The sequence below is a fragment of the Drosophila miranda genome, chromosome XL (assembly GCF_003369915.1).
Source record: "Drosophila miranda strain MSH22 chromosome XL, D.miranda_PacBio2.1, whole genome shotgun sequence".
Taxonomy (NCBI): Eukaryota; Metazoa; Arthropoda; class Insecta; order Diptera; family Drosophilidae; genus Drosophila; species Drosophila miranda.
The window spans coordinates 22,531,296-22,557,065 of record NC_046673.1 but is presented as its reverse complement, the minus strand read 5'-3'; the positions used below and the strand labels follow the sequence as shown (position 1 = coordinate 22,557,065).

General features: G+C 49.0%; 7 protein-coding genes across 9 annotated transcripts; 4 read left to right on the top strand and 3 right to left on the bottom strand.

Annotated features, from left to right (window-relative positions):
* The first annotated feature begins 819 nt into the window (after positions 1-819).
* On the top strand, positions 820-2,066 carry LOC108165033. Its single transcript, XM_017301073.2, has one exon. The coding sequence runs from the start codon at positions 1,012-1,014 to the stop codon at positions 2,050-2,052; it is 1,041 nt and encodes a 346-aa protein (XP_017156562.1). The 5' UTR covers positions 820-1,011; the 3' UTR covers positions 2,053-2,066.
* On the bottom strand, positions 2,033-2,721 carry LOC108165068 (DNL-type zinc finger protein). Its single transcript, XM_017301120.2, has 2 exons — positions 2,461-2,721; positions 2,033-2,378 (listed from the first exon to the last, which is right to left on the bottom strand). Exons 1-2 carry the CDS (start codon positions 2,695-2,697, stop codon positions 2,049-2,051), a joined length of 567 nt encoding a protein of 188 aa, XP_017156609.1. The 5' UTR covers positions 2,698-2,721; the 3' UTR covers positions 2,033-2,048.
* Positions 2,722-3,150: 429 nt separating this feature from the next.
* On the top strand, positions 3,151-4,277 carry LOC108165077 (iron-sulfur cluster assembly 1 homolog, mitochondrial). 2 transcript variants are annotated; one of them, XM_017301138.2, is made up of 5 exons: positions 3,151-3,331; positions 3,440-3,493; positions 3,550-3,625; positions 3,705-3,779; positions 3,851-4,277. In XM_017301138.2, exons 1-5 carry the CDS (start codon positions 3,248-3,250, stop codon positions 3,952-3,954), a joined length of 393 nt encoding a protein of 130 aa, XP_017156627.1. In that variant the 5' UTR covers positions 3,151-3,247; the 3' UTR covers positions 3,955-4,277. The 2 variants fall into 2 exon arrangements, with proteins under 2 accessions (XP_017156627.1, XP_017156619.1); XM_017301130.2 differs by having other exon boundaries at positions 3,702-3,779.
* Positions 4,104-5,803, bottom strand: LOC108165022 (actin-related protein 6). Of its 2 annotated transcripts, XM_033389517.1 has the most exons (2): positions 5,418-5,508; positions 4,104-5,358 (listed from the first exon to the last, which is right to left on the bottom strand). In XM_033389517.1, exon 2 carries the CDS (start codon positions 5,242-5,244, stop codon positions 4,354-4,356), a length of 891 nt encoding a protein of 296 aa, XP_033245408.1. In that variant the 5' UTR covers positions 5,245-5,358; positions 5,418-5,508; the 3' UTR covers positions 4,104-4,353. The 2 variants fall into 2 exon arrangements, with proteins under 2 accessions (XP_033245408.1, XP_017156550.1); XM_017301061.2 differs by having other exon boundaries at positions 4,104-5,803.
* A 328-nt stretch (positions 5,804-6,131) lies between these two features.
* Positions 6,132-24,728, top strand: LOC108165011 (chondroitin sulfate glucuronyltransferase). Its single transcript, XM_017301051.2, has 6 exons — positions 6,132-6,875; positions 18,297-18,908; positions 21,750-21,905; positions 21,980-22,582; positions 22,658-23,153; positions 23,221-24,728. Exons 1-6 carry the CDS (start codon positions 6,654-6,656, stop codon positions 23,553-23,555), a joined length of 2,424 nt encoding a protein of 807 aa, XP_017156540.1. The 5' UTR covers positions 6,132-6,653; the 3' UTR covers positions 23,556-24,728.
* Positions 9,998-10,827, top strand: LOC108165060 (soma ferritin). The gene is made up of 2 exons (XM_017301110.2): positions 9,998-10,208; positions 10,278-10,827. The coding sequence occupies exons 1-2, from the start codon at positions 10,071-10,073 to the stop codon at positions 10,722-10,724; spliced, it is 585 nt and encodes a 194-aa protein (XP_017156599.1). The 5' UTR covers positions 9,998-10,070; the 3' UTR covers positions 10,725-10,827.
* LOC108165051 (probable alpha-aspartyl dipeptidase) lies at positions 24,556-25,747 on the bottom strand. Its single transcript, XM_017301096.2, has 3 exons — positions 25,501-25,747; positions 24,881-25,441; positions 24,556-24,804 (listed from the first exon to the last, which is right to left on the bottom strand). Exons 1-3 carry the CDS (start codon positions 25,596-25,598, stop codon positions 24,741-24,743), a joined length of 723 nt encoding a protein of 240 aa, XP_017156585.1. The 5' UTR covers positions 25,599-25,747; the 3' UTR covers positions 24,556-24,740.
* Between the last annotated feature and the right edge of the window lie 23 nt (positions 25,748-25,770).

The window sequence follows — 25,770 nt, the reverse complement described above, 5'->3', positions numbered from 1 at the left end:
ATAGGAAACTCACAGTATACGCCTTTGGTTTCTAGAGTTTATCTGAAATAAGTCCAAAGACATTAGACGACGAGGAGGACTACCAAGGAGACGAATATTTCAAATGGATTCAAATATCTCGATGTTACATATATAAGTCTATGTGTTATGCATTTTGTTTTTGTGCAATGAGCCGTAAATGTAACTCAAAGAGAGTGGATTTGATGAAGAAAGCTCATTTATCGTAATAAATTTCAAAGAAATCTCTACTATGTTGCAAAATTCGAACAGCTAGCTGCAAACAAAAACCCCAAAGTCGAGATCAATGGGCAGCACTGCCCTCCTATCGATATCGCCCTTATCGCAATAGTTTGGAATTTGGCAGGGCCTGAAATATCAAACTCTCGCTGAATCAAAAGCGGAATGAATGAAAAATATGAGTTTAGGCACGTTTCACATCATCTCAAAGACCTTAGTATTCCGGAAAACATAAAAAAACGGGATCAGCAGGGGTCTGACGATAGCGTTGCTATCGATAAAACTATGTGGGCAGGGTTGAAGAATTTAGTTAGTCAGGTCAGACCTTTTTTAGACAAGATCCAATAAAAGCATGTATTTAAAATAAACCAGTCAAGTAGAAAATTGATTCATTAATCGGATAAAATTATGTGGGCATGGCTAAATGTTCTATATAGCTGGTAATATTCGACGGAAGATCAAAAACGAGGAATATGTAAAATAGAACTTCAATTCGTCAGTATATTTACGGTATATTTTTAAAATGAGACCGTATGTTTTGGTATATTTATGAGGGTCGGACGGTATATTTGCTCGATAAGTCCGCGGTCACACTGGAGGGTGTACGCGCGCAAACCCGCCGCCCCACTAATTTTGTTATTTATATTGTTACAAAAGTGTGTTGTGTATTCCGCACAGTAGCTGGTCAGCTGATCACAGCAAAGATAAAGAATAGGATGGACCTAAAAGAGTAATTATTGTTATTAGTAGACTGGCGTTGCCTGGAGATTGGGTATGGATGCGTTTATTAGAAAGGAGCTGATCCTCAATGCAGGCACAAGCCTCGAAAATGTAGCCCCGCACTGCATCAAACTACTGGATTGGCTGCTGGACTGCCAACTGGAGATCCAATTGCAACAGAAACTCCTCAAGGTGACACCGAATCTAATCGAATCGATGATGAAGGCCACCATGTATCTGTTCGAGTGCCACGAACGCTTCGGTGAGGCTCTGGCGGAGCGCTGCAACTCGCACAGTTTCTACGCCACATGCTCCACTTTGGCCGAACGCAAACAGAGCATCAAGGAGCTGTGTGCCGGCATAGTCAGTACGAGGAAGGGCGAGGCGCATGCCGCGTTGCTCCACTTGATGCACAAGCCCTTTGCGGACGTGCAACCGGCGTGGAGTGTCATCAGGGAGCTGGACTGGGCAGCGTTGCGTCAGCCGGCTGCATTCGACCCAGCTCAAATGATCAGCACCGATCTCCTGCAAATGCGTCGCCTGGTTAAGCGCATCTGTCGTCTGTCCACGCTCCAGAAAATGGAAACCGCTCTGCACCGTGCTCTAAAGCTCGTCGGCTTCAGCGTGTGGTTGTGTCTATTCCGCGAGCCACGCCACAGCAACATCCACTCCGATTGCCATCTGCTGCGCCACATGATCTGTGATATGCTGGTCGAGAGCCAGCCAGCTGCCCCCTGCTGTGGCTTCCTGCACAACATGTACCTCTTCCTGGAAAACCCTTCCAATGAGCCGCGATTTTGGGCTTGCCTGGACCATGCCCGTCTGTCTGGCAGCCTCATTGCCTACCTGATTGGCTACTGGAATCGTCACATGCCATACTTGGACCAGGACGACATGCAAATCACGGCCGATGCTCCACCCACCGTCACGGTCAGCCCGGCACTGCCGTTAGACGAAGTGACATTTCTCACCCACCTTTTGCTGACGCCCCGATCGACCTGCCGCGAGCAATTCCACATGCAATTGCGATCATCCCATTCCATGGCCAGCCAGCTGATGGAGCTCCTCAATAAAGTTGCATTTGTGTACAGTTAAGGATTCGGCTTCGGTTTATTGTGTTCGGGCAGAAATTCGCAGTTTCCGTCCACCATTTTGATCACCTTCTCGCCCCTTTCGGCCAGAATCTCCTCGATGTTGCGCTTGCCGTTCAGATCCGTGAACCAATTCAGATTGTCGGCTATCAGGTGATGATTGGCACAGCCCTCGCACGTTACGATGACGACGCCACGCTGATAAGCCACCTTTGAAATGGTCTTCATGTTGCGCGTCTGGCAGATCTTGCAGGTGTAAATGAGCTGAATTTTCGTTTGCAGCTCGCCCAGCGGTATGCTGTTAGTGGCCTTGTTTTCGCCTGCATCTTTCTAAAAGATAACCAACCAAAGACATAGAGGAATGAATGGTGCGTATCTCAAAGGGACTGGACTGTATCATCCTGAGACTTACGGCTGGTTTGCTGCTGTTGCTGCTGTGGAATCGAGACGTCCCCCTGCACGTGCATCTGTTCGTGCCGGTCCAAACAGGAACAGCTGTAGTGCTGGATGCCAGTCTCGTGGGAAATTGCACTTGAAACTGGAAGTGACTGTGCGTGCGTGCCCCATTTTGTGCTATTCGTGTAGCAACTTGTAGCGCCCGCCGGCCCATGCCAGCAGAAAGATTGTACAACTGCCTGAATGTGCTCATTATGCCCCGAATATTATTAAGCGAAAGCGAGGTATATTAGAGATGGAATCGTCACAGCTGTTACAACACCAACTAGTGATGTACATTCTTGTGAAATAGCCACCTCAATTAAGCCGTGTGCGAAGAGCATTGAAAGCGCTTTGCTGTGAAAGTCAGAGGTATATTTGTTCAAGTATGGAAATCTTATCCAATTGGCGGAGAATTGAAACGAAGTTTTAATCTGAATTTATAATTTGTGAAAAATGAATCAACTGTGCTCGTGGTTAACCAACACTAGCACCAAATGTTATAACGTTTATTTACTTGGATGCAGTTTATTTGCGTAAATTAACAGTCACACTTTCTGTCACGACATTCCGCTGCAGGGCTAGTGATAGGATCTATCGATGGTAATCGTGAGCAACTATCGCTCTACGATTCCTACAATCAATAGTGATATATATCGAGAAATCTGACAGCTCTACCAAAACAGTCGCAAATCACATATTTTCGAATCGCAAATCGTTGGAATTTCTGGGCAGAAAAACAAATTATATAAACCAAAGACGCAATGGCAACACGTGTGGTGGCAACGGCAACGGTGCGCGCGCTAAAGGGACGCAAATTGTTACCCACACGGGCGGCCCTGACCCTGGTAAGAATCGACAGAGCGTGATGAAATTCGCGCTGATGAAGTAACAGTCCACCTAGTCAGCCAGAATTTGTTGTTGTTTATCAATTGCTTACCCTCTCGTCCCTCCAGACCTCGGCTGCAGTGAACCGCATCAAGACATTGCTGCAGGACAAGCCAGACTTTGTAAGTGAATCGCAACATCGAAATCATGCCATCAATCAAAAGCCTTTCTCCTGCAGATCGGCCTGAAGGTAGGCGTACGACAGCGCGGCTGCAACGGCCTCTCCTACACCCTGGACTATGCCAGCAGCAAAGGTGAGTACGCCAAGACGCACAACGGCGTTACATAGAAGTGAACTAAGATTCTGTTTTTCTGGATTCTGTTTCCCAGCAGACAAACTAGACGAGGAGGTGGTCCAGGACGGCGTGAAGGTATTCATTGACAAGAAGGCGCAGCTTTCATTGCTAGGCAAGTGGTCCCATGTTATGTAATCTCCAACAGACGAATTAATCAACATCTTGTTTTTGTTCCTGTTGCAGGCACGGAAATGGACTTTGTGGAGTCGAAGCTGTCCAGCGAGTTCGTGTTCAACAATCCGAACATCAAGGGCACTTGCGGCTGCGGCGAGTCGTTCAGCATGTAAACAAACTGGCTCTGGAGCCGGTAACACCCGCCTCGCAGCCCCCCAAAGCTTATGCATAACGACGGTCAGGTGCAGATCCTACCCCACAATATGCCCCAAGCCTGTATCTGTATGTAAATTCTATTTCGCAAACGAATTCTAAAGTTAAGTTGTGTTTTCTGTAGTTCAAATTTAGTTGTATATTGATAAAAACGATTTAGGCTCTAGGCAACCATTCAATGTCTAGGCGATTTATCTACATGATATAAGTGCGCCCGCTTTGGTCTATTTTGCACATTATTTCTCGTTTAGACACCTAGTTGAATACAAGCAAGAAACGAATCTAGAACAAATCTGTCTCACGTAATTAAAAACTGCATAAAAGGGATTCAGGGGGGGAGGGAGAAGGACCTCCGCCGTTCATCGCTGGTTCAGGCCATGGACGCCAAACTCCTCGTAGTCGTCGCGCGTGTAGACAAACTCTTCGAAGTTGGGACTGGTGGCCACCTCCCTGCCGCCGTACCAGGCATAGCAGACAGGATCCTCGGGGCAGATGAGCGACACCTCCAGGTCGTCGGGCACCAGGGCGCGCAGATCCTTCTTGAGGCGAGGCAAGAAGCCGGGAAACTGAGCACAGCCGCCCACAATCAGGATGTTGAGCAGGAGCTCCCGATGGGCCTGCCAGGGACAGGCCTTGAGGCAATCGGCGACTGCCTCCGGTATGCCCACCTGGTGGATGCCAATGTCCGAAGGATTGAAGAGCAGCTCGGGCACGGTGAAGCGTTCGTTGCACAGGGGCACTGTCTGCATGGTTTCCTCGTCCATGCGGGGCCGCCCGGGTATCCGAACATAGCCACGCTTGATTGTCGTAAAGTCGGGCAGGACATAGTCGATGGCCACCTCCTTGCGCTTCTTCTCGCACTGATGCACCCGCATGGCCTCCTTGAAGTCCTCGGCCACAAAGCAGACATCCTCCTTGATCTGGTTCACCACGTGGCTCTCGTCCATCATGTTCAGCTGCCGGTAGGAGATTAGTTCCTTGAGGTGATTGGTCAGCGCCTTGCCACCCATGTCGATGCGACGAATACCCTCGAGCACACGCCTGCCCAGGACAAATGGCACAATGTGGGTGAAGCTGTAGCCCACATCAATGATAATACAGTTGAGGGTCTGCATCGTGGTGCGCTCCTCGCTGTCGGCGACATAGTTAAAGGCCGCCAGATCGGCTGCCGTCGTCTTGTACATGCCGGCCACACGGTACTGTTCGAAGAGCATCTCCAACATGGCCTCCTGCACGCTCGGGAAGTTCATCTGGGGCTCTGTTATGACTATGTTCCTGTTGTCCAGGCTGCAGCCGATGCCCTCCTTGCTGAAGATGTAGTCCCACACGGTCTTCTGGGTGTCCCAGTTGAGCAGATAGCCGCGCTGAAAAGCCAGGATGTAGAACAGGGCAGAGGTATCGCGGCAATCCTCAATCTGATTACCCACAAACGCCCGCCGCCGCTCGCTCTTGGCCTTCATAATGCAATTCGGGACCACTCGAGGCTCCTCCTGGTTGGCCAGGCCCACCTTGGCTGTGTGAGCTCCATTGTCGAGCACCACAACTGTGCTTGCCATATCTCTATAACATTGTCTTCTAGTCTGTTCTGACTCTCCGAGATGATGTTAGATTGGAGTTTTCTCCTATCAATTGTGTCCGTCTTTTTCCGGTGTCACTGCGTGTTGAACTGGAGAAAAATCGATGTTTGGGTACGCTGCAAAAATCGATGTTTTTAGATAACATAGATTTACAGAAGCGTCTTAATAGTTAATAAATGTCACGTCACATGCACAGCGTGTGTGCGAAAAATGCACTTGGCATGGTTCAGTTAAACAAAATCCTCGAAAATCTGCAAATTATCGATGTTTTCCTGCAAGGGGTGCTACAACAGCGAGGTTGTCCATGGAAAGAGGCAGTTGGTGTTGACGACAAGGCTTCCATGAAATTATCACATGTGGACGACATAATGATCATTTTTAGAACCAAAGAACTGGAAAGAACCGAAAATCGTCATCATTTGCTCGAACTCAGAAAAGTGGTTCCGTTGATGACATATCCCACGAAAATATCCATCAATTTTTGCAAATCAAGAAAAAATATCGCCCAAATACATATATCGATATACTGATCGTACATCAATTTATCATCGCTAATTTGTTTACTTTTTTTTCTCGCGTAGCGGAACCGCAACCGGCGCTTTGATTTTTTAAGATTTTTTTTTTTTCGAAGTTTTTGCCGCAGATTAATGTAAATTTACGCGCCATCGTGGTGTTTTGTGGCTCTCCGTGTGCATATGTATCGAAAATGCCGAGATTAGCGGCAAAATGCAAAATGTAAAGGGCGACAACAATAATCAGTGCAAAAGAAGTGCGTGCCAGCAGCGGTAATAAAACACAAGCGAGTGGAGTGCCAAAATAAAGCAGCACTTGTTGGAGTTCGTTTCGTGTCTACGAACAGAAGCGTAAAAACCGCAGAGAAGCAACAAGTGGCCATACACGGTGAAGAGAGAGAGCGTGCAACGGCAACGACAGCGAAAATGTGCATATGACCATTGGTTCCTGAGCACCAGTTTCTCCTCCCTATCTCTCCCCATCATCCCCGATCATCATCATCATCATCATCATCGGCAGGCCCCCACATCCACATCCACGTTCAAGTTCAAGTGCAGAGTCTTTGAAACATGCGTAGACCAGTCGCCGCGTTGAGCCGCAATCATTACTTCGTCATTGGGCTGCTGCTGGGGCTCGTGCTAAGCTGCTACATACCGGAGGACATCTGGGAGCTGGTCCAGCAGGAGGAATGTCCCCAGGAGGCCGCCGAGAATCTGCTGATAGAACGCTTTGGCCAGGACTTTGAGCCGCATCTGAACCTGATCAACAAGCCGCTGGCGGCCAAAAAGCCGGTGAGTCCTCTTTTTCCACTTGAATCCAAAATCGAATTTGGAATGCTGCCCAAAAAATGCAAATATTCGCGCTCCGCCATGACTCGTCGTGGCTGTTGCCGTCGCTGTTGCCGTCGCCGTCGCCGTGCACATGTCTCATGTATCAGGGAGTCCACTGATAGCAATTTATTGACCTTCTTGCTTATCGCGCGCTCGCTACACCGCGCAACATCGTCCATGTTTTTGGCAATGGCATACGAAAACGAGGAAGCGAATAGTTGTCAATCCAGTTGTCACCCTTTTAGAGGGTATCATTTAAAGAAAGAAGCATCTCCAATCCCATAAACTAGGGACACAAAAACTCATCCTGTTTTGGGAAGGAAACCTCGATCTCTTCTTGAAAAACTAGGAAATTGCAATGATCTGTTTAGTATTTAGATTCTCTAGATTCGTGATCCCTTAATCCTGTTGCACAGTGTGCTGTTGTGTGTTTCCTCCTCGAAAGAGTGCCGTTATTCGTTTTGCGGGTATCGGCGTCAACGTCAGCATCGGCTCACTTCAGACGTCACTTATTTCTTTATTTTTTGTTGCTTAAAATTATTCCCTTTTCGATAGGGATGGCACTTGCACGCACACACGCATACACTTTGCACCTCATTTAGCGAGATGCAGGGTGTGCGTGTGTCAGGGTAGGGCTTTAAGCTCTTCGATTTGGACTCTCGCTCTCTATCTAAACGCAATGCAGGCGTGTCCCTCTGCACCCGAGAGAGTGCCGACAAAGAGGGCCTCACCGTGTGCCAGTACACCTTGGTGTGAATGAAAGAGAAAAACGGCCAGGCTCTCTCACTCCCCGGGCACCGTTTTGTACAGTTTGTGATGAACTGAACCCGAACCACCCAATAAATTCCGGACGATCGCGTGGTCTCATAAATTCCACTTACATAAATAAACTCATTAAATAATATGCCTTAAATTACATAAATGTTAATTCGATCCATCGTGCGATTATAAATACATATACCCATGATCTGTGTGTGTGTGTGTGTGTATGCAAAAATCGAAAGCAACGAACAATTTGTTGAATTAAATAAATTGCGCGAAAATACGAGAACAAGAAGGTTCCGTTCAGGAGTGCGCCTTTCCCTTAGCCGAAGCTGGAATACCCTGGAAGGTGTTGGAAGTGTTTCCACGCATTCCTGTAGTACTGTAGTACTCCTCTGCTCCTCCAAAGACAGTCAGAGATGTTCCTTTTCATACCCGGTAATCGGAGAGCACCAGGCCCATGTGCCTCGACAAGAACGTTGCGACTACCGCCATACCAAACGCTGGGAGCCGCGGCAAGGGTCGCGGCTCTGCATTTATACCCGTTACTCAGTCAGTACGGCTCCCCTCCGCCAGAGGGCGCACACTGCACCAGGAAGAGTGTGTGAGAGAGATAGAGGAATGGGTAGCCACTGCACTTTCATTTGATCCGATCTGCCAGATATGGGTTTTTTTTCTATTTTCTCTTATCTTTAAAATTGTGGATATCAACCTGGAATTCATCCATTATCCATTGCCCGGCATACTCTTCCCTCCCATTGGACACGGGTCCCATGAAGAGCTGCAAATCGATTGAATATTTTCCATATGCCGTGAGGTTTTCTCTCCTCGTGTTCGGCATATTACGAGTGTGTCTTTCTGTTGTTCCTTTTGTGGATATGCCAACGTTTGCGTTTTATCCGACGTGCAATCAAAAATTACTGTCCGCCGAAGTTTAATAATTTGTTGCACGTTTTTGTTGCTGGAACTGTTTTCTTGCCTCCATTTAAGGGGGAAATAAAAGTGACATTAATGTGTCGCTGGGGATGTCGAACACTTTTCGATTGTCGGCGCGTGTGGAATACGAAAACAGATTTCCCTGAAACTCGAATGTGGTCATCCCCTTCGTAGCGCCCGAGACGACCTAGATAAAGATTCCATCTCTTAAAAGTTGAGTCTTCATATTCAGAAATTCAGGTAGAATGAATGAGATAGAATGGCTGAATCTCAAGTATTTCTGATCTATTCTACATCATAGATTTCAGGGACAAATGTACGTGCTCTACCCTGAAATAATGCCCAAATCCTCTCTCCTTTGTGGGCCCGAAAATCGCTGCTCGCGGACTCGAATCCACGATTTGCATAACCCGCGTTGCGGTTCGGATCGGATCGTCTTTTCGAGACCAGGAGGGTAGGGAGGGGAGGGGAAAATGCTTACTTGAGTTTCTTGGCGATTATAATGGGCTTTTTACGAGTCGCACATGGAGTTTCAAGAGTCACTTTTTTGTATATACATACATATTTTTTGTATTTTTTTTTTGTTTTTAATGTGCGTAAAGTGTCTGTGTAATTATTTGTGTGAGAGTGTGTGTGTGCCCATGTGTCCGACCAGACGGAAGGTTGTGATGGTTGGATGGATGGACAGACCGAGAGATAATGTTTGAAACTCGTTCGCATTCGCATTCGCATTCGCATTTTGAAAATTGAAACTCTGCCTTTTGGGGTGGGGGGAGGGCGGAGGGTCTTAGGAACTGGCAAATACCCTGTAATGGCGAAAGAGCACTTGAATGAGGGCATTTTCACAGATATTTGAGCAGGAAAATAAATGGTTACTCCCTAATCATCGAAGATATCAGTAAACCATTGAAGTATTCCTCTAGTTCGAGTACAGATATTCCTGTGGATACAAACCCCTAGCCGTGACGGTGCTACCCTTTCCGCCAAGTGTATGGCAAGATTATACTCGGACAAAAGTCGTTTTCGTTTTCGTTTTTGTTTTTTTTTTTTTCATTCACTTAATAAAAGAGACAATAACTGCGTTTGCCCGCCGCAAACAGAGAGATCCGAGAGTAAGTATTACCCGTAGTACGAGTGTATATACACGTACATATCCATCTGTCCGTATAATGGTGCCACAGACGTGTAAGAGAGTCGAGTGGGACACACACAGACACACACAGCTACACAGGGGTCTAAGTGGCTAAGCAGCGACACAGAGACGGACGGATGGACAGACGGATAGACGTTCAAGTGAAATCAGAGACGAGACCCCGTGTCTCGGAGCACTTTGAACTCCAACGATCGATGGCCAGATCTAGGCACCTGTCTATCCTGCCCGACCCACATTCCCCCCTGACAGATTCTGCTTTTCGATTTACAATTCGATAGAAAAATTTTGAGTTTTACTTTCTGGCGATGGCGCTACTTTTCGGTTTATTTGGGCGTCGCCACATGTCCATGATAATGCGTCAAAATTTTGCCAAAAGCTGCGAGAAAAAGCTAAACGATCAGATCAACATGGAGCTAAAGGCCTGCCACCAGTATTTGGCAATGGTAAGGGAGATCAGAGGTCTGTCCAAAAGCAGAGCCACCAATCCCCCCCGCTCCCCTCCTCTCCGACAGGCCTTCCACTACGATCGGGCCGATGTGAGCTCCCCGGGCGTCCACAGGTTCTTTCTGCAGGCCAGCAACGAGGAGCGCGAGCATGCCGAGAAGCTCATGAAGTACATGAACAAGCGGGGCGGCCTCGTCCGCCTGAGTGCCGTTCCAGAGCCGATACCCTGCTTTGCGGACACCCTGGCCGGCCTGAAGCATGCCCTGGAAATGGAGCTGGAGGTCAACCAGCACCTGCTCGACGTGCACGCCTTGGCCGGGCAGGAGAACGATCCCAATCTGTGCGACTTCATCGAGGCGAACTTCCTGCAGGAGCAGGTCGACGGCCAGAAGGTCCTCGCGGACTACATACGGCAAATGGAGCGGGCCAAGGACGATCTGGGGGAGTACCTGTTCGACAAGTACCTGTCCTCCACGGCAGGCATGCATCCATCCAGCGGTGCCGAAGGACACTGAACCCACCCCACCTCCGTTTTGTATTGCCAAAAATTCATTTCGTGCCTTTGAGAATAAAGATTTTGCGACTTATCAGCCGCTGAAGCAGCAGCAGCATTAAGTCTATAAATAAACCCGCTTATCAAGTGTACAACAATACGCACCGACGCGCACCGCAACACTGAAGATTTTTTAATTGAAAAAAACCTTGAACCCGTTCCCCACAGCCCCCGCAGAAAAGGAGGGAGCACCACATCGATTCGCGTTCGGATTTCTTGGATTGCCTTGAATTTATGACGTAGGAAAAGAAACACTCGCTCGTGTACTCGTCTACTCGTAGACGAATGAATCAAAGGAGCTACGAGGCCACGAGGCACGTTTTGCAGAAATCAAAGAGTGGCTATTATTGGGGAATGAATAAACAGTTCCAGCGCTGAAGATTTTGCACCCGAAACACAAAAGGAAAACAGTTTCTAGTGGGGGAAACAATCCAAAAGATGGTATCCAGCGAGGAACGAAGCCTGCTACACACGTCAGATACAGATACCCAAATGACCGAGGAGTGCTGTTGCATGTCTATGAAACAAAGAGAAAGATAGTAGACGATCGTGGACGCTCTTCGCGGAATCCCGAATACTTTTTACTGAAGCTGAAAAAGTGTTAAAGAACCTTGAAAAAAGATCCCTATCTTGCCAGCTTCGTATCATTTAACGATCGTTGAATCTTCAAATCGAACACAAAATTCCAATTCAATTACCAATCGATGTTTGGGGAGCTGTGGCACACGTTGCTCGATTTCAAGATACCCACTCTTTAAGATGTATTTTCAAAGCGCGCTGCTCAAAAAGTCAAAGAGCCACACGTGCGCCTTATTCTGGCGATGAGAATGATCCGATCTTGATCAAAGATCAATCAAAGATCGTTCACCTTGGAGTCGGATTTGAGTAGATCTTCATAAAAGACAGCTTCTGAACCCATCCAAATCGTTCATCCACAAATGATGCTCAAAAGAGTGGAGTCGAACGATCATTAGAGATGTCAGAGATCAATTAGGTAACAAGATCATCGATCATCCGCAGCAAAAGCTGAAGATATCTAAAAGATATCTCGTAGGTTCTCTAGAAGAACAATATCTGTTATCCACAATTAAATAATCACTACATCTCTCTCTCTCTCTGTGTCTCTCTTTAGAGATCTGTAGGTGGCCCCCATGCAGCGGGCTTAATGGATGCATCAACTGAGATCTTTGAGATCGAGATCCGACTCCCTGGAGTTGTCTCTTGTCCGTACTTGGGATTGAAATCTCACCCAGAATATGGGCCCGGGCCCGTTGAGCGAGCGAATGAGAGTCGTTTACGTCTATGGGTCTATGGGTCTACGGCTCAATTGAAAAGCGCGTCGCATTTCCGGCTTAAGGCCACAGCGATGGGGTCTCGGATCGGCACGGAGCGGGGGCTATGTGTGTCCTCAATAAATTGTTGTCATAAGCGCTAGACAAAGGCCCGCCTGGTCTTCCGCCTGCCAGTCTGCCCTCCCGTTTCGGGCGTTAGACGCAGTCTCTGTCGCTGAGAGTCATCGTCGTCTGTTGGCGCACTTGTCCCAATTAAGATTTTCGTCCAATCCAATACAATTGTCATTCCATCCTCCCCCTCTGCTCCGTCCACTCGCCTGAGAAGACGGGAGCTGAGATTCAGACACAGCTGCGACGAGCACACGCCTCTGCCAGTTTATATACCTGATATCTGAGCTGATTTGCGTATCTAGAGATGTATATATACACATATGATGTGTGGAAAGGAAGAAAAACAAATCATTGCTGATGGAAATTGCTTTTAAAACGAGTGGAATTATCGATGATCGATGCTGTGGGACAGCGCCAAGCCAAATCTCGTATATCCGTTCGCTTATGCGACTTTTATACAGCGAATCAACACGTCATGAATGCGCCTCTGATTTGCGTCTCACCTCGTTTGAGTCATGGGCTAAACTTGAACTTAGGACGCGATAAATGCCGAACCTTTTCCCCGTTTGGAAGGCGTATATATATGGCCCGTCATCGTCGTCGGCACTGGGTGTAATAAATCTCGAGATAACCTTTTTTATATGGCAACTACTTGAGTTCTGTGTTTGCCTTGAATGGTGGGGTGCAGTGGGGGAAGCTCTGGGAAAACATGGGCCATCTATGCGTCCTGTATTGTCGCCACTTTCGCTCTCTTGGTAGCGGACTTTTGCCTCAGAAATGATTCCGAAAACGGCATCGGGCATCGCCCTTGATTGAATTGATTCATTAGCTGGCGGATAATGGAGTAAATCGAAATGAATTATTCATTCGCTGAATTCCATCAGCGTTCATTTGAGATCTGTTCATTAGTCCCAAAAGAATTAACCTTGTAATTGATCGATTCTTCAGCACTCTGGGGATTCCTTTTTGCAACTTTGGCAGAAGCGAAGGACTCGCTGAGAGGCCCCTGTATTGGTTTCTATTACCGGGGAATAATGTGGTAAAGTTGTGTGATGGGGGAGGGGGTGCATACGGGAATGCTTTTACTCGGGGACACTTCTCGGTACACTTCTGTCTCGCTATAGTGCTCACTCGTTCCACACAAATCCCTCGATCCTCTGCTCTATCGGTGCATCGCTGCTCTTACTTCACTACTCTCTCGCTCTACCACTCACTCGCTCTAGTGCGCTCTCGTCACACTGCTCTCTCGTTACACTCCTGTATCGCTTGACAACTCTGTCGCTTGAGTGCAGCCTTGCCATCTCTCATTGTGTTTTTCAAAGGTTCGAAGACTTGGAGTAGAGCATTCACAAAATGGAAATTTGCTGAAATTAAAGACAATGACTTCGTGAAGACTTCGACCCAAGGCAAAGCAAAGACCAAAGAAGATCTTACATACTTGTGTTTTGTATGTGCTGTAAATAATCTCTTATTCTGGAACCTGGAATCCTCTCTTTTATTGAAACCCCCGTGTTCTTCTGGGCATTCGACTAATCCAAGATTCCATTTTCCATGCCCTGTAAAAGGCGCCACACAGATTGTCCATCCGGCTATCAAAGGCCGCCCCCACCCATTGTATCCCACGCCGATCCGATCTCCAAGTAAACAAAAATATAAGCCATATCATTGTTTAATTAAATTTGTGAAATAGAAATTGAAAATGCTGCAATGCCTGCCCCTGCCCCTGCCCCAGCCCCAGCCCCAGCCCCAGCCCCAGCCCCTGCCCCAGCTGGCTTTTATGGATGACGTTGTCACCAGCTGCCACTGCCGCTGCTTCTGCCACTGCCGCTGATAAGAGCCTCCCATCCATCGATAAGGTTCTCTCTGCTACCTCCTCCCCTGTCGTAGTATCGGTTTCAGTTTCTTCAATAAAACTTTTGCTTGTTTTAACTTTTAACTCTTGTTGTTGTTGTTGCTATTTCTTTCCACCCCACTTCCGTTGTTTGGTTACGTCACAAGGCGAGGTCTGTGGGTTTTATCGCCGGGGAAAATTGCCCACGTGCCCAGCGGGAGCCCCTACGAAGTCCCCCCCAAAAGTGGAGAAATTTCTGCTCGCGAATTTGGAGGATCATCGGTGCTTTCTGGGTGGGATATTTATAAAGGGGTATGCTTTTCAATTGAGGAAATCTATGATTGAAGGGGATCATGGTCTAGAAGGGATATTCTTCGTTTCTTCGAGAAGAACATACTTGTATCTTCAGGTAAACCCATGACTATTTCATGGCTAATCCATGAAACAAGGATCATTTAGAGGACTCATCTTTGGAACTGGTGCCAAACAGTTCTCTCCTCCCAATCTTCAGGGGATCTTCCGTAATGGATCTTAAATGGAAATTTAATTTAAAAAGATGAAACACATTGTTCCATTCGGGTGTTCCAATATTCAGGTGAATCAGTTTTTGTGGCTGGCATTGTTATGGATATGGCCAAAAAGCAAATAAAGGGGCGGGGGAATGGATTTGGATTCGTGCTGGAGATTGCTTTGGTTCGCCGAAATCCCATGCATCATTCATTTTTGGAAAAGCATTTTTATTTACCCAACAAAAAACACACACAACAACAAATCCACACGAAAGTCTCGGGGGAGCACAAGAAATATGGCTTTTTGCGGCATTTCTGCGGTTGTTGGTGTTATTTTTACCCGTGGTTTACCTTTCCGCCCGTATATTTACACACACGGAGAATTTGACGATTGGCAAATGTGCGTGAACTCAATCCCCCTCCGCGCACCGCTCCGCTCCACCCCTTACTCTCTCTCTGGCTCTGGCTCTCTTTGAATATGAGGCACAAGGTCGATCCATAATCGCACACCCCCCCTACCCTCTAAACCCGCGTACTCTCCGAGTCCATGGCAGGCTGGATCGGCGGTAATTAAAGCATGGAGACCGACCCCCCCTCACGGCTTACTGCATATGTATATCTATGATTGCGAATCGGATTGAAAAATTGATTTCCCAAACCCGATCCGACCAGTACCAGTGCCCCAGCAGACCAGCCTTCTCCTCGGAGGCCCGGCCCGGCCCCCCGACCCCATAATGATAATGATTACACCGCAGCTAATTGGTGCCGCTAACGAGTGCGAGTGCCAGTGCATTAAGTTTTTCCACTTGGGTGACACTTGACATCAGTTCGCTCTCCCGCTCCACTGATCTCGGTGCACTTGGCTCTCTCGCTACACTTCACCCTCTCGCTATACTTCACTCCATCGCTACACTTTACTCTCCCGCTCCACTGATCTCTCGGTGCACTTGGCTCTCTCGCTACACTTCACCCTCTCGCTATACTTCACTCCATCGCTACACTTCACTCTCCCGCTCCACTGATCTCCCGGTGCACTTGGCTCTCTCGCTACACTTCACTCTCTCGCTACACTTCACCCTCTCGCTACACTTCACTCTCTCGCTATACTTCACTCCATCGCTACACTTCGCTCTCCCGTTACACCCATCTCTCGCTACACTACGCTCTCTCGCCTCACCCATCTCTCGCTACACTACTTCCTCGCATCAGTTCTCACTCGTTCCACCAAGAGAGTCCCTGCTACACTCGTTCCTTCCATGCATCTCTCGCTACACCACTCCCTCGCCGAAGTGTGGCCCTGTCCTTGTCAGAAGAAGTCAACTGGATAAATCGACACTTGGACCTAAGGGCTAGGGCCACGGGTCTACTCCATACCCGTTACTCGGTCAGTATGGCTTCCCTCCGCCAGAGGGCGCAAACTGCACGAAGAAGAGTGTGTAAGAGAGAGAGACTTTGAACGAGGAAGCGTGTGGAAGGGGATCTGCTAGATATGGTCATTCTCTATGATTCTATGATTGCTCCTTTGTGGGGGATTCACTTTATATTCGACAGTTTGCTTTGTGGAGTATAAAAGGGAGGATTACCGAGCCCAAAAGCCGCAATCTGTTCCGGTGTTCGCTCTTAGTTTCCCCTCATTGTCTCTGCCAAGCTCTCCTCTATTCCGAGTGGCCACTGTAACAGGTATTAGTCGAACGGTGACCCTGGAGTGCTGTGTGGCCGCTGCTTTACGATGCCATAAACCTGAGCAATAGAGCTGCTCTGGTGCTCTGCTGCTCTGCTGCTTGTTTGCCATTTATTGAAACTCTATTGAGAATGATTTTTAATTAGCCATAATATTCCTGTAAACCGAACGGCAACGCCCCCTGGCAGCAGCGGCGGCAGCAGCGGCAGCAGCACTCATTAGCAGCCGCCTCTGCGCCTCGCTCCTCGGTCCAATCCCCCAACCGATCCCCTGGTCAAACATTTTTCCATGGCCTGCTGGCTTGGTCCAAAGTGCTTGCACAACTGTTGTTTGCCTAACGAGGTAGTGCCCTCGACCGACCCCCGACGCGGCGGCAAAGGCAAAGGCAGCGCCAAGGGGGGGCAGTAATTTGTGGGGTGGTGCGGCGCAACCTTGCGTGCACCTCTTTGGGTTAATGGGCGGCCAAGACTTGCATTTGGGCTTGGCAAATTACGGGCTAGGAGCACACACGGAGGCATCCCCTCCGATGCAAATTTCCACAGCGAAAAGTGCCTTCAAAAATGATATGTTATACGCCCATCCATTAGAGGGAAGGTTACGCAAATAGCTTGGAGAAGCAGAATGGCGGAGAAGAGGCGAAACAATACCCAAAGATCGTTCCGAAACCTTCCAAAAGCCACAGAAGAAGCGAATGGAAATCTCTCTCATTCACACGACCAAATCATCTATGAATTCTTGACATCTGTTTACTGGAGAGCGATCTTTTCTCTCAAATCGAATGATTTGTCTCTTATCTTTCGTCTGGCACCTTCCACTGGATCTTATAATAATAAGCCCATGATATATGTACGTACCTCTGATAATATGACACGTATTCCTCGCTTGTGTTTACAATCGCCCCCGGGGAGGTATTTTCCCAAGGGGAGAATATGGCAATGGGCGGATCTCCAGTTTCACGCTTTCTTGTCTTTCGATTATCGCAGGACTATCTTGTAATAATAAACCAATATTCTTCTCATCGCTCCTATCGGGTTGCCATCGGAGAGCTGTGTTCTTCTCGTGCAGAATCTAATAAAGAAATCATTACAAATGGGATGATATTTATTTCTTTTAAATCTGAAAAGAACATCATCGATAAGGAGAAGATTCCTCCTGAATAAAAGTGCATCGATTTGTCTCAGTGAAAGATCAGAACTTCAGAGCAAGTTTTCCTCACAGAAGTGTCAGGTAAATATCAAGAGTTTATCCCTTTGAAAGACCCAGTCCCATGAATGAAAATACAGATGCAGATGTGGCATCTGTTCAGGTCTGTCCAAGGGATATTACGAATAGGTATTGTACATATTATAATCCATCGAATCACATGGCGTGTCCCTCCCTCTCTGACATTTGGGATTTCTTGGAAACGGAACTACTTGTACTTTTATTTTTAGTGGCAAAAGATAATGGATAACCCATCCCCCATCCGCCGTGCCTCGCAGGGGACTTCCTCCACTTTTGAACAGTCATCGGTAATCGTAAAACTACAAAATAAAAACCTCTTCGAGTGGGCAAGGGACAGACAGCGGAGGCACTCGACGACGGGGCTTAACTTACAAAAAAAAAAATTAAGAACACCCTCGTCCGATGGGGCAGTCGCTGAAGTACACACAAACACATAATATTCCCTAAGTACATAAGCGTGGGCCCCGAAAGATCTTAATTGGACAGATACTCAGCTATTGCGAGACCCTTAAGGCACACGTGGGTGTGTCTCTGGTGTCTGTGTCTATAAATAAACGAGGGGTACTCCCATAAATGACCCCAAGCATGGGTTCTTGCTTGGAAATATGAGAGAAAGTAGAAGTCTAAGGCTATATCTTGAAATCCAGAAGAAAGACTGACCAAAGAGTCGTAGAACTCTCCGCTAAAGTGCTCTCAAGATCATCTAATTGTAAAGCTGTAGGGGAGCCCATGCTTTCGATTGCACGATCGATCGTACGAGCACTCTTCTTTCACATTGGGGATGGGATCTGGCATGGAAAGGCATTAGAGATGTGGAGAGGCTAACGAACAACGATTATAACCCCCCTATTATCCTGTGTACTAATTGTTTCTTGTTTTCGGATAGGTTAAAAATGTGATACGCCCCCGCTACTACTCCTCGGAACTGGGGATCCGCGAGAAGCTGTTCATCGGCGTGATGACCTCCCAGGAGCACATCAACAGCTTCGCGACCGCCTTCAACCGCACCACCGCCCATCTGGTGAACAAGATCAAGTTCTTCATCTACGCGGACAGCGTGAAGACCAACTACAAGCTGAAGAACATCGTGGGCTTTGCGGACACGCACGAGAACCGGCGGCCCTTCCACGTGATCAAGTACATTGCGGACAACTATCTGGAGGAGTACGACTACTTCCTGCTCGTCCCGGACAATGTCTACGTGGATGCCCGCAAGCTGAACGCCCTGCTCTACCACATGAGCATCACCTTTGACCTGTACATGGGCGGCACCCACATCGGCGTCCCCTCCAGCGAGGGGGACGGCCCGGCCGGCTCCGGCGATCGCAACTACTGCTCCCTGGAGGCGGGCATCCTGCTCAGCAGCAGCGTCATCCGCAAGATGCGGAACAACCTCGACCGCTGCGTCCGCATCGGGATCACCGGCGATCACAGCGTCAATATCGGGCGGTGCGTCAAGTATGCCAGCCATGTGCCCGGCTGCCAGAAGAGCTTTCAGGTGAGCGGAGGTCCAATTTATGGCAGATATTTCACAGTTTGCGGGATACTGAACGCACAGCTGTTGTCTGCGTTTCACAGTTTTAGAGTCACCGAGAGAGAGAGAGTGGCAGAGAGAGAGAGGCAGAGCGAGACAGAATTCAGCTTCTTGTTCGTTTCGTGTGTCGTGTGATGTTCTTTACACGCTTCCAACAGCCGTTTTTATTCTATTTATTTAAACAATTTGCCGTTAACTAAAAAGACACACACACACACACACAGGGAGCTCTCGGGCAGATCTCGAAAAAAAAAAATCAGTTCATTGATATTACACACACACGCACGCACGCACACGTATACGCACACAACACTCGTGCAGAACAGTGTGACCCTGAAAAGGCAAAGAAAATAAAAAAGAGCAAAGCACACACACACAGAGAGATCCATTCGTGAGCGATGCGTAAAGAGGAGATGAAACTGAGAAGAAGGAGAAGAGGCCAATGCCGCAGCCGAAGCCTTTGATACCCTTCTGGTGGGCTCTGGTGGCCCGTGGGATCTCCAACATCTTCTCCGAATCGTTGGATCCTCCGTCTGCAGAGGGTATAAGAAGCAACGAACGAAGCAACACAAAGCAGAGCCATGTTCTTGCTGCTGCCGCCTGATGCTTGTGCGGCGTGGCAGTGCCCCAAAAGGCGAGACCAACACGGTGCACGATCCACGATCAGTGCCCCAAAAGGAGGGGTGGCGGGGTGGAGAGGGGGGGGGGGGCACACACTTGATGGACAACAGTTTATTTAATTTCCAAGCAGCAACAAAAGAATTTCCAAGCAGTCCAATATTCGTAAGTGGCTAAATGAAATGCGAGCAAGACTGTCCATTAGACGGATGGACAGGGGACAGACGGATGGACGTGGGATGGATACGCAGGCGGCAGGAGGGCGACTGAGAGCCTTACAATTTAAATGCAGGCAGGGGAACTCTGGTAGCGGTTTCTTTAGAAGCCTACGAGTACGTAAAGAGTCATCCAACGAGTCTTCATCGATCCAGATATGCATAATAGATATCTATATGTATATTGATAGCCCCATCCACATACCTAATACTTAAGGGTATCCAACAAGTGATAGCCCAAAAATCACGGAAACTTCTAACCCAAATTGATTCTTGAATAAATAGACTCTTTAAAGAGGCAGGAGGCAGTCTGACAGGCAAAGGCAGTCTTCCAAAGAGATCTTCCAAGAGATCCTATCTTATTGTGTGTGCCTAAATGTTTATAGTTCCTGGAGGAACTGATCCATAGTTCCTTTAATTCCCCCCCACAAATGAATACTCAAAATCGTGATGGAATTAATTTCTCGTGAGAATAAATGTGGCCATTCAGTCAGGATCTGTTGGGTTTCTATTTTGTGTGCCTTACTCATTATCATTTCTGATTACTGATTTCTGATTTCTGGATTCTGCTTACTCTGCTAATTTCCGCGAACAAGCAATTGCTTTTTTAGCATAAACAGGGCGCCCGACCTGCCCAAGATCGCTTTTCGATGTTCGAGTTTATCATGTTCTTTCGGGTTCTGTTCGATTGGTTTGTTTAAATTTCGTTCTGCTGGGTTTATTTATGTGGCAGCAGCATCACATCACAGTGGCAGAGGCAGAGGCAGGAGATGTGGCTCTATTTGGTGGCTGAAGATTTGAATACCCTTTCATTTCTTGAAGCACTACGGAATATGCACTCTTTGATGGCCCTTTCAAACATATCTTACAAAGAATACAGCCCTCATGGAGAGGGTATCAAGACGCCTGGTAACAGCAGCATGTCATGATTTATGTACATCTTCTCCCTCTCTCTGACCCCCTCTCTCTGTGTGTGTGCGTGGTCCCTCTGGTGTGGATCTGCGGGTGTGCGTGTGTGTGAAAGCAGCATTTCCATGAAAATGCGCTAATGTTTGTATATTTGCACTTCTCGTCGCTCCTCGCTCGTCGCTCGTCTCTCGACTCTCGTCTCTCGCTTCGCTTAATTAACTTGCCCAAGAAGTTTATTTAACGGCAGCTTCAAACGGCAGTCCGCTGCAGTGGCCCTCCCCCCCCTGTTTGTGCCTCTCATCTCTGTTTGTCGTTTGTCGTTGGGCACTCGCCTCTCCCACACATCCGATTGTCGCACTCCTCTCGTCACCTCCTCTCATCCATTGTTTGGTCAGTCTTCCTCTCGCCACCTTTGCCCTTGGCAGTGTGTGTCCAAGAGAAAGAGAAATTTGCAAAGCAGTGGGATTGTGTTGGAATGATGAGAGAGAGTGGGAGAGAGAAGTTTGCTGTTGCACTAGGCAAAATAAGACCCGCAAAGAGAGCGCGCTGCAATTGCGGACCACCATGGATAATTGCATCAAAGACGCTGTCACCCAGTCGATTCAAAAGCGTGTCTATAATAGAGAGAGAGCAATTTGAGCAAAGGAGTTGGATGAACCAGTGCAAGGTGTCTCTTTGTAAGGTGGAGCATTGTCGCTCACTCTCTTCCAAGACAACCCTCAGAGGAGTGCTCCGTGGAGCCCCATGGCTATACACCTTGGCCAGAGGAGAGTGCCAGAGCCAGAGGCAGATCTCTTTGCCCATCCAGTGACAGATCTTCTTCCCATCCGAGCCACCTCCGCCGTTTCATTAGTGCGAATATGTTAATTTAATTATGCTCCGAGCAGTCTGCAGCTTTTACGTGTCGTGGAACGCGTAACGAGAAGGAAGTCGATTGTCTGCCCTTCCATTCCACTGCGTTCGGGGCTCTCTCTGTCGTTCGCTCAGAACGGGGCTCTGCCGCCGCCAGACTCTTTTGACTTGGACTTCCTCGCGCTGACCTTGGCCCTTCCCTCTCTTGCAGGGCATGCGGCAGTACAGCTACGCTCTGAACACGCCGGGGCGCCAGCGGAGGGACTTCAGCGACCTGGCCAAAGAGGAGGCGTTCCGGAATGCCAGCACCGTGTATCCCGTGCCGACGCCGGAGGACTTCTACCGCTTGCACGCCTACTACTCAAAGGTAAGTCCTTGGAGGTGCCTTCCCACGAGAATCCTTGCCTTAATCCTTATCGAAATCATCTCTGGTCTCGGCAGCAACACCTGGAGATGGTGCAGGAGCGGGGCTATGCGCTGGAACAGAAGTCCTATCGGATCGCCAACGGCAGCATCTCCAACAAGATACTCGAAATCCGCTGGCCCCTGGGCGTGCCGCCGCCGAGTGCGCCGGAGACACGCCACGACATCCTCATCTGGCAGATGCTGAACGAGACGCACAGCTACCTGCCCAACGGGAACGTGGAGCACGCCGTGGCGCCGCTCACCCGGATCGAGGCCCTCGACTTCGCCAAGGTGCTGGAGATCGCCCTGCAGTACGCGGCCCTGAAGCATCCCGGCCTCAGTTACCACAGCCTGCACACCGCCTACCGCAAGTTCGACGCGACGCGGGGCATGGACTACCAGCTGCACCTGAACCTGCAGAAAGGGTCGGGCCGGCGGCGGCGACTGTTGCTCAAGAGCTTCGAGGTGGTCAAGCCGCTGGGCCGCGTCGAGGTGGTGCCCTCGCCCTATGTGACGGAGAGCACACGGATCGCCATCCTGGTGCCGGCCTTCGAGCACCAGGTGCCGGACGCCCTGGAATTTGTGGCCCAGTACGAGCGCCTCTGCATGCAAAACCAGGACAACACATTCCTGCTGCTGGTGAGTGCGGATCAGATGCAGTCCTGATGCAGTCCTCCAACTCCATGCTTGTCGCTTATCGCTTATCGCCCACAGATCTTTCTGTACCGCCTGGACTCGCCCAGCAAAGGCGATGAGGATCCCTTCAAAGGCCTCAAGACGCTGGCCCTCGACCTCTCCTCCAAGTACAAAACAGATGGCTCCCGCATTGCCTGGGTGTCCATTCGGCTGCCCGAGCAGCTGAGCGAGGCTGTCAGGCCCGAGGACTGGCTGCTCCACGCCTCGATGTACGGCCCGAAGCAGCTGCTCAGTCTGGTGGTGGCTGACCTGGCTCTGCCCAAGCTCGGCCTCGAGTCCCTGGTGCTGCTGGCCACGCCGGGCATGTCCTTCAAGGCGGACTTCCTCAACCGCGTGCGCATGAACACCATTCAGGGCTTCCAGGTATACGCGCCCATCGGCTTCCAGATGTACCCCTGCCGCTGGGCGCAGTTCTGCAAGGAGTGCGAGGCGTGCGACGTGGCCCAGAGCAGCGGCTACTTCGATCGCCACAACCACGATGTGATTGCATTCTACAGTCGCGACTATGTGCAAGGTGAGTGTCCGGCTTCCAGGGTCCACAAAGGCGACACTGACACTCCTCTCTTCCATCTGCATTTCAGCGCGCAAACTGCTGCATCCACAGGGACTGCCCATCATCCGCAGCGACCTGGACATCGATCAGCTGCTGGAGCCGGCGTCCCAGTCCCGCCCCGAGGGCGTCGAGAGCATCCTGGACATGTTCGTGGCCGCCCAGCACTCGGTGCACATATTGCGCGGCGTCGAGCCCAATCTGCGCTTCGGCCACGATGTGCGCAATCATTTGGGCCGCGGAAGCACACTGCCGGAGCAGCTGCCCGAGCAGTGCGGGCGGGAGCAGTGCATCCACTTGGCGTCGCGCAAGCAGATCGGCGATGCCATCATACGCTACGAGGACAGAAGTATTCTCCACAAATAGCCTGATCCAGCTTCAGCTCCATCTCCAGCTCCAGCGCCAGCGCCAGCTCCTGCCTGTTATATCATCAGTTCCTTTTTAACATATTTCCATGTATGAATGAATGAATGATTGAGTGATTGAGTGAATGGGTGAATGGGTGGGTGTATGAATGTCAAATAGATCTAGATGCAGGACTTATACAAACTCTTATACTCGCATTTTATGCCTCCCCCCAAGGCTGAACTGGCAAGCAAACCTCCAGAAACAGAAACAGAATCGGAATCAGAATCAGACATTGGAATTCCGTACTCTCGTGTATAAGCCCTGCAGCGCAGACCTATCTCAATCCACTATAGTGTTTAGACCTTAGGCAATTCCTGTTGTTGCTTGCTTTTAAAGTGAAACTTTCAATGCTCAAAATGGCAGCCAACAAACCCAATTTGTTGCATGTAATATACGATAGATACTATCTTTACGAATGGTTGTATGCACCCATTTAGAGCTGCCAAAACAAATGCCACATGTTCCGAGAGAGCCATTACAAGAATCGAAACAAAAGAGAAAGAAAGAAAGAAACATTCGATTTTCGCATGTAAATATTTAGCTTATTTGTATCTCTATAAAAACGAAAGAATTCCTGTACGAATCCATTGACTCCTAGCTAGGAAATATAAGTGTTATACATACGTGTCTGTATAATAGTGGTTTAAGTGAAACGAAACAACGACATACATTTGTGGCTGTAGAAGTGCCCCCGGCTTGCCTTAGCTCTCACGCTCTCTCCCTCGCCATGCCAAAATAGAGCGTAACCAGCATTGTTATACATATATACAGATATATTACATTAAGAGAACGAACCACAGTGTGTCTATTCGCTTATGGGAATGTACGTGTGTTTCATTCCCACTGTTACAATTCATATTTTTGGCCTCGCATCCAGCCCCCGCCCCCGCCCTCCCCTTCGCTTTGATCATCGAATAAGAAGTCTGCTGCCAGTCCAATGGGTCCAATGTGTTTTTTGTTGTGTGAGAAACATTTTATTTATTACAAAACGTCAACTGCGGGAACACCATCTTGTCTTGTATAGTTTTTAGTCATACGTAGAGTAGATTATGATACTAGTTCTATGTAGGAATTGTTGTTATTTTGCAGAATAATACAATAATACAATGTGTATGTGTGTATGTACAATAATCTTGCGTTGTTTTAGTCCTTGCTCAGCAGGAAACTGAGATCCGCTTGGGGTGGCAGTTCCTTGGATCCCCCATCGCTGCCATGAATGAGACGGAGAGGGGTTAACAGTGAGGTGAGGTGAGGCGGGTAACAGGCTTCGGGATCCTACTTACGATTGGAAAAGCTTAGCATTCCGATCCCCCAGGAGGGTGGCCTTGTTGCCCTCGACCCGCACACTGGTGCCCTCCCGGAGGCCGAGGACGGGCCGGCAGTGGTAGGCCACAAACTCCGCGATCCGCTCGTCCCGCGTCTCCCCCTTGTGCTCGCTGTTGGGGTCCGTCTCCTGGTAGTGAGGATTGATGTTGAATGGGACAAGGCCCAGGGCCTCGAAGCTGGGCGGATGGGCCACGGGCATGTCGTTGGTGGTGTGAATGGAGCTGGTGGCCACATTGGTGCCCGCACTGCTTCCCACATAGGGCAGACCGCGCTGCAGCACCTGCTCCCGGATGGGCTCCAGCAGCTTCAGCTCGTAGAGGGTGCGCAGCAGAACAAAGGTATTGCCGCCGCCCACAAACAAGGCCTGCGCATCGCGCAGCGCCTGTCCCCGGTTCTCCTTGGTGTGCAGCCCCTCGACATCATAGCCCCAGGGTGCAATCGCATTCCGCACCAGCGCCGTATACTTGTCGTGATCCCTCAGTGCATACGGCACGAAGAGCACCGTCTTCACGTTGGAACTGAGAGGGAAAGAGAAAGTGTTTTTGAAGGACTACTGGAAGACTGTTCCATTGCTTACGCCTTGAAGAGATTCTCCAGCTGGGCGCGAGCATGCTCCAGATACCCATGGCCGTGAACTCGCGAAGAGGAAAGTAGCAGCAGATTCGGCACGCTCATTTTAGCTTCCAGTTGGGTTGTGGGTTGTGGACTGTGGGGCCGGGCCGTCAGCCGCAATCTTATCGACACAGAGATTAGCAGAGTTTTATGATCCCCCAAACCCCAAAGCGGATAGAACCAGAGTAGAATCGAACTTTTTCTGGAAAAGTGCATCCCTAGGTGTATATCGATA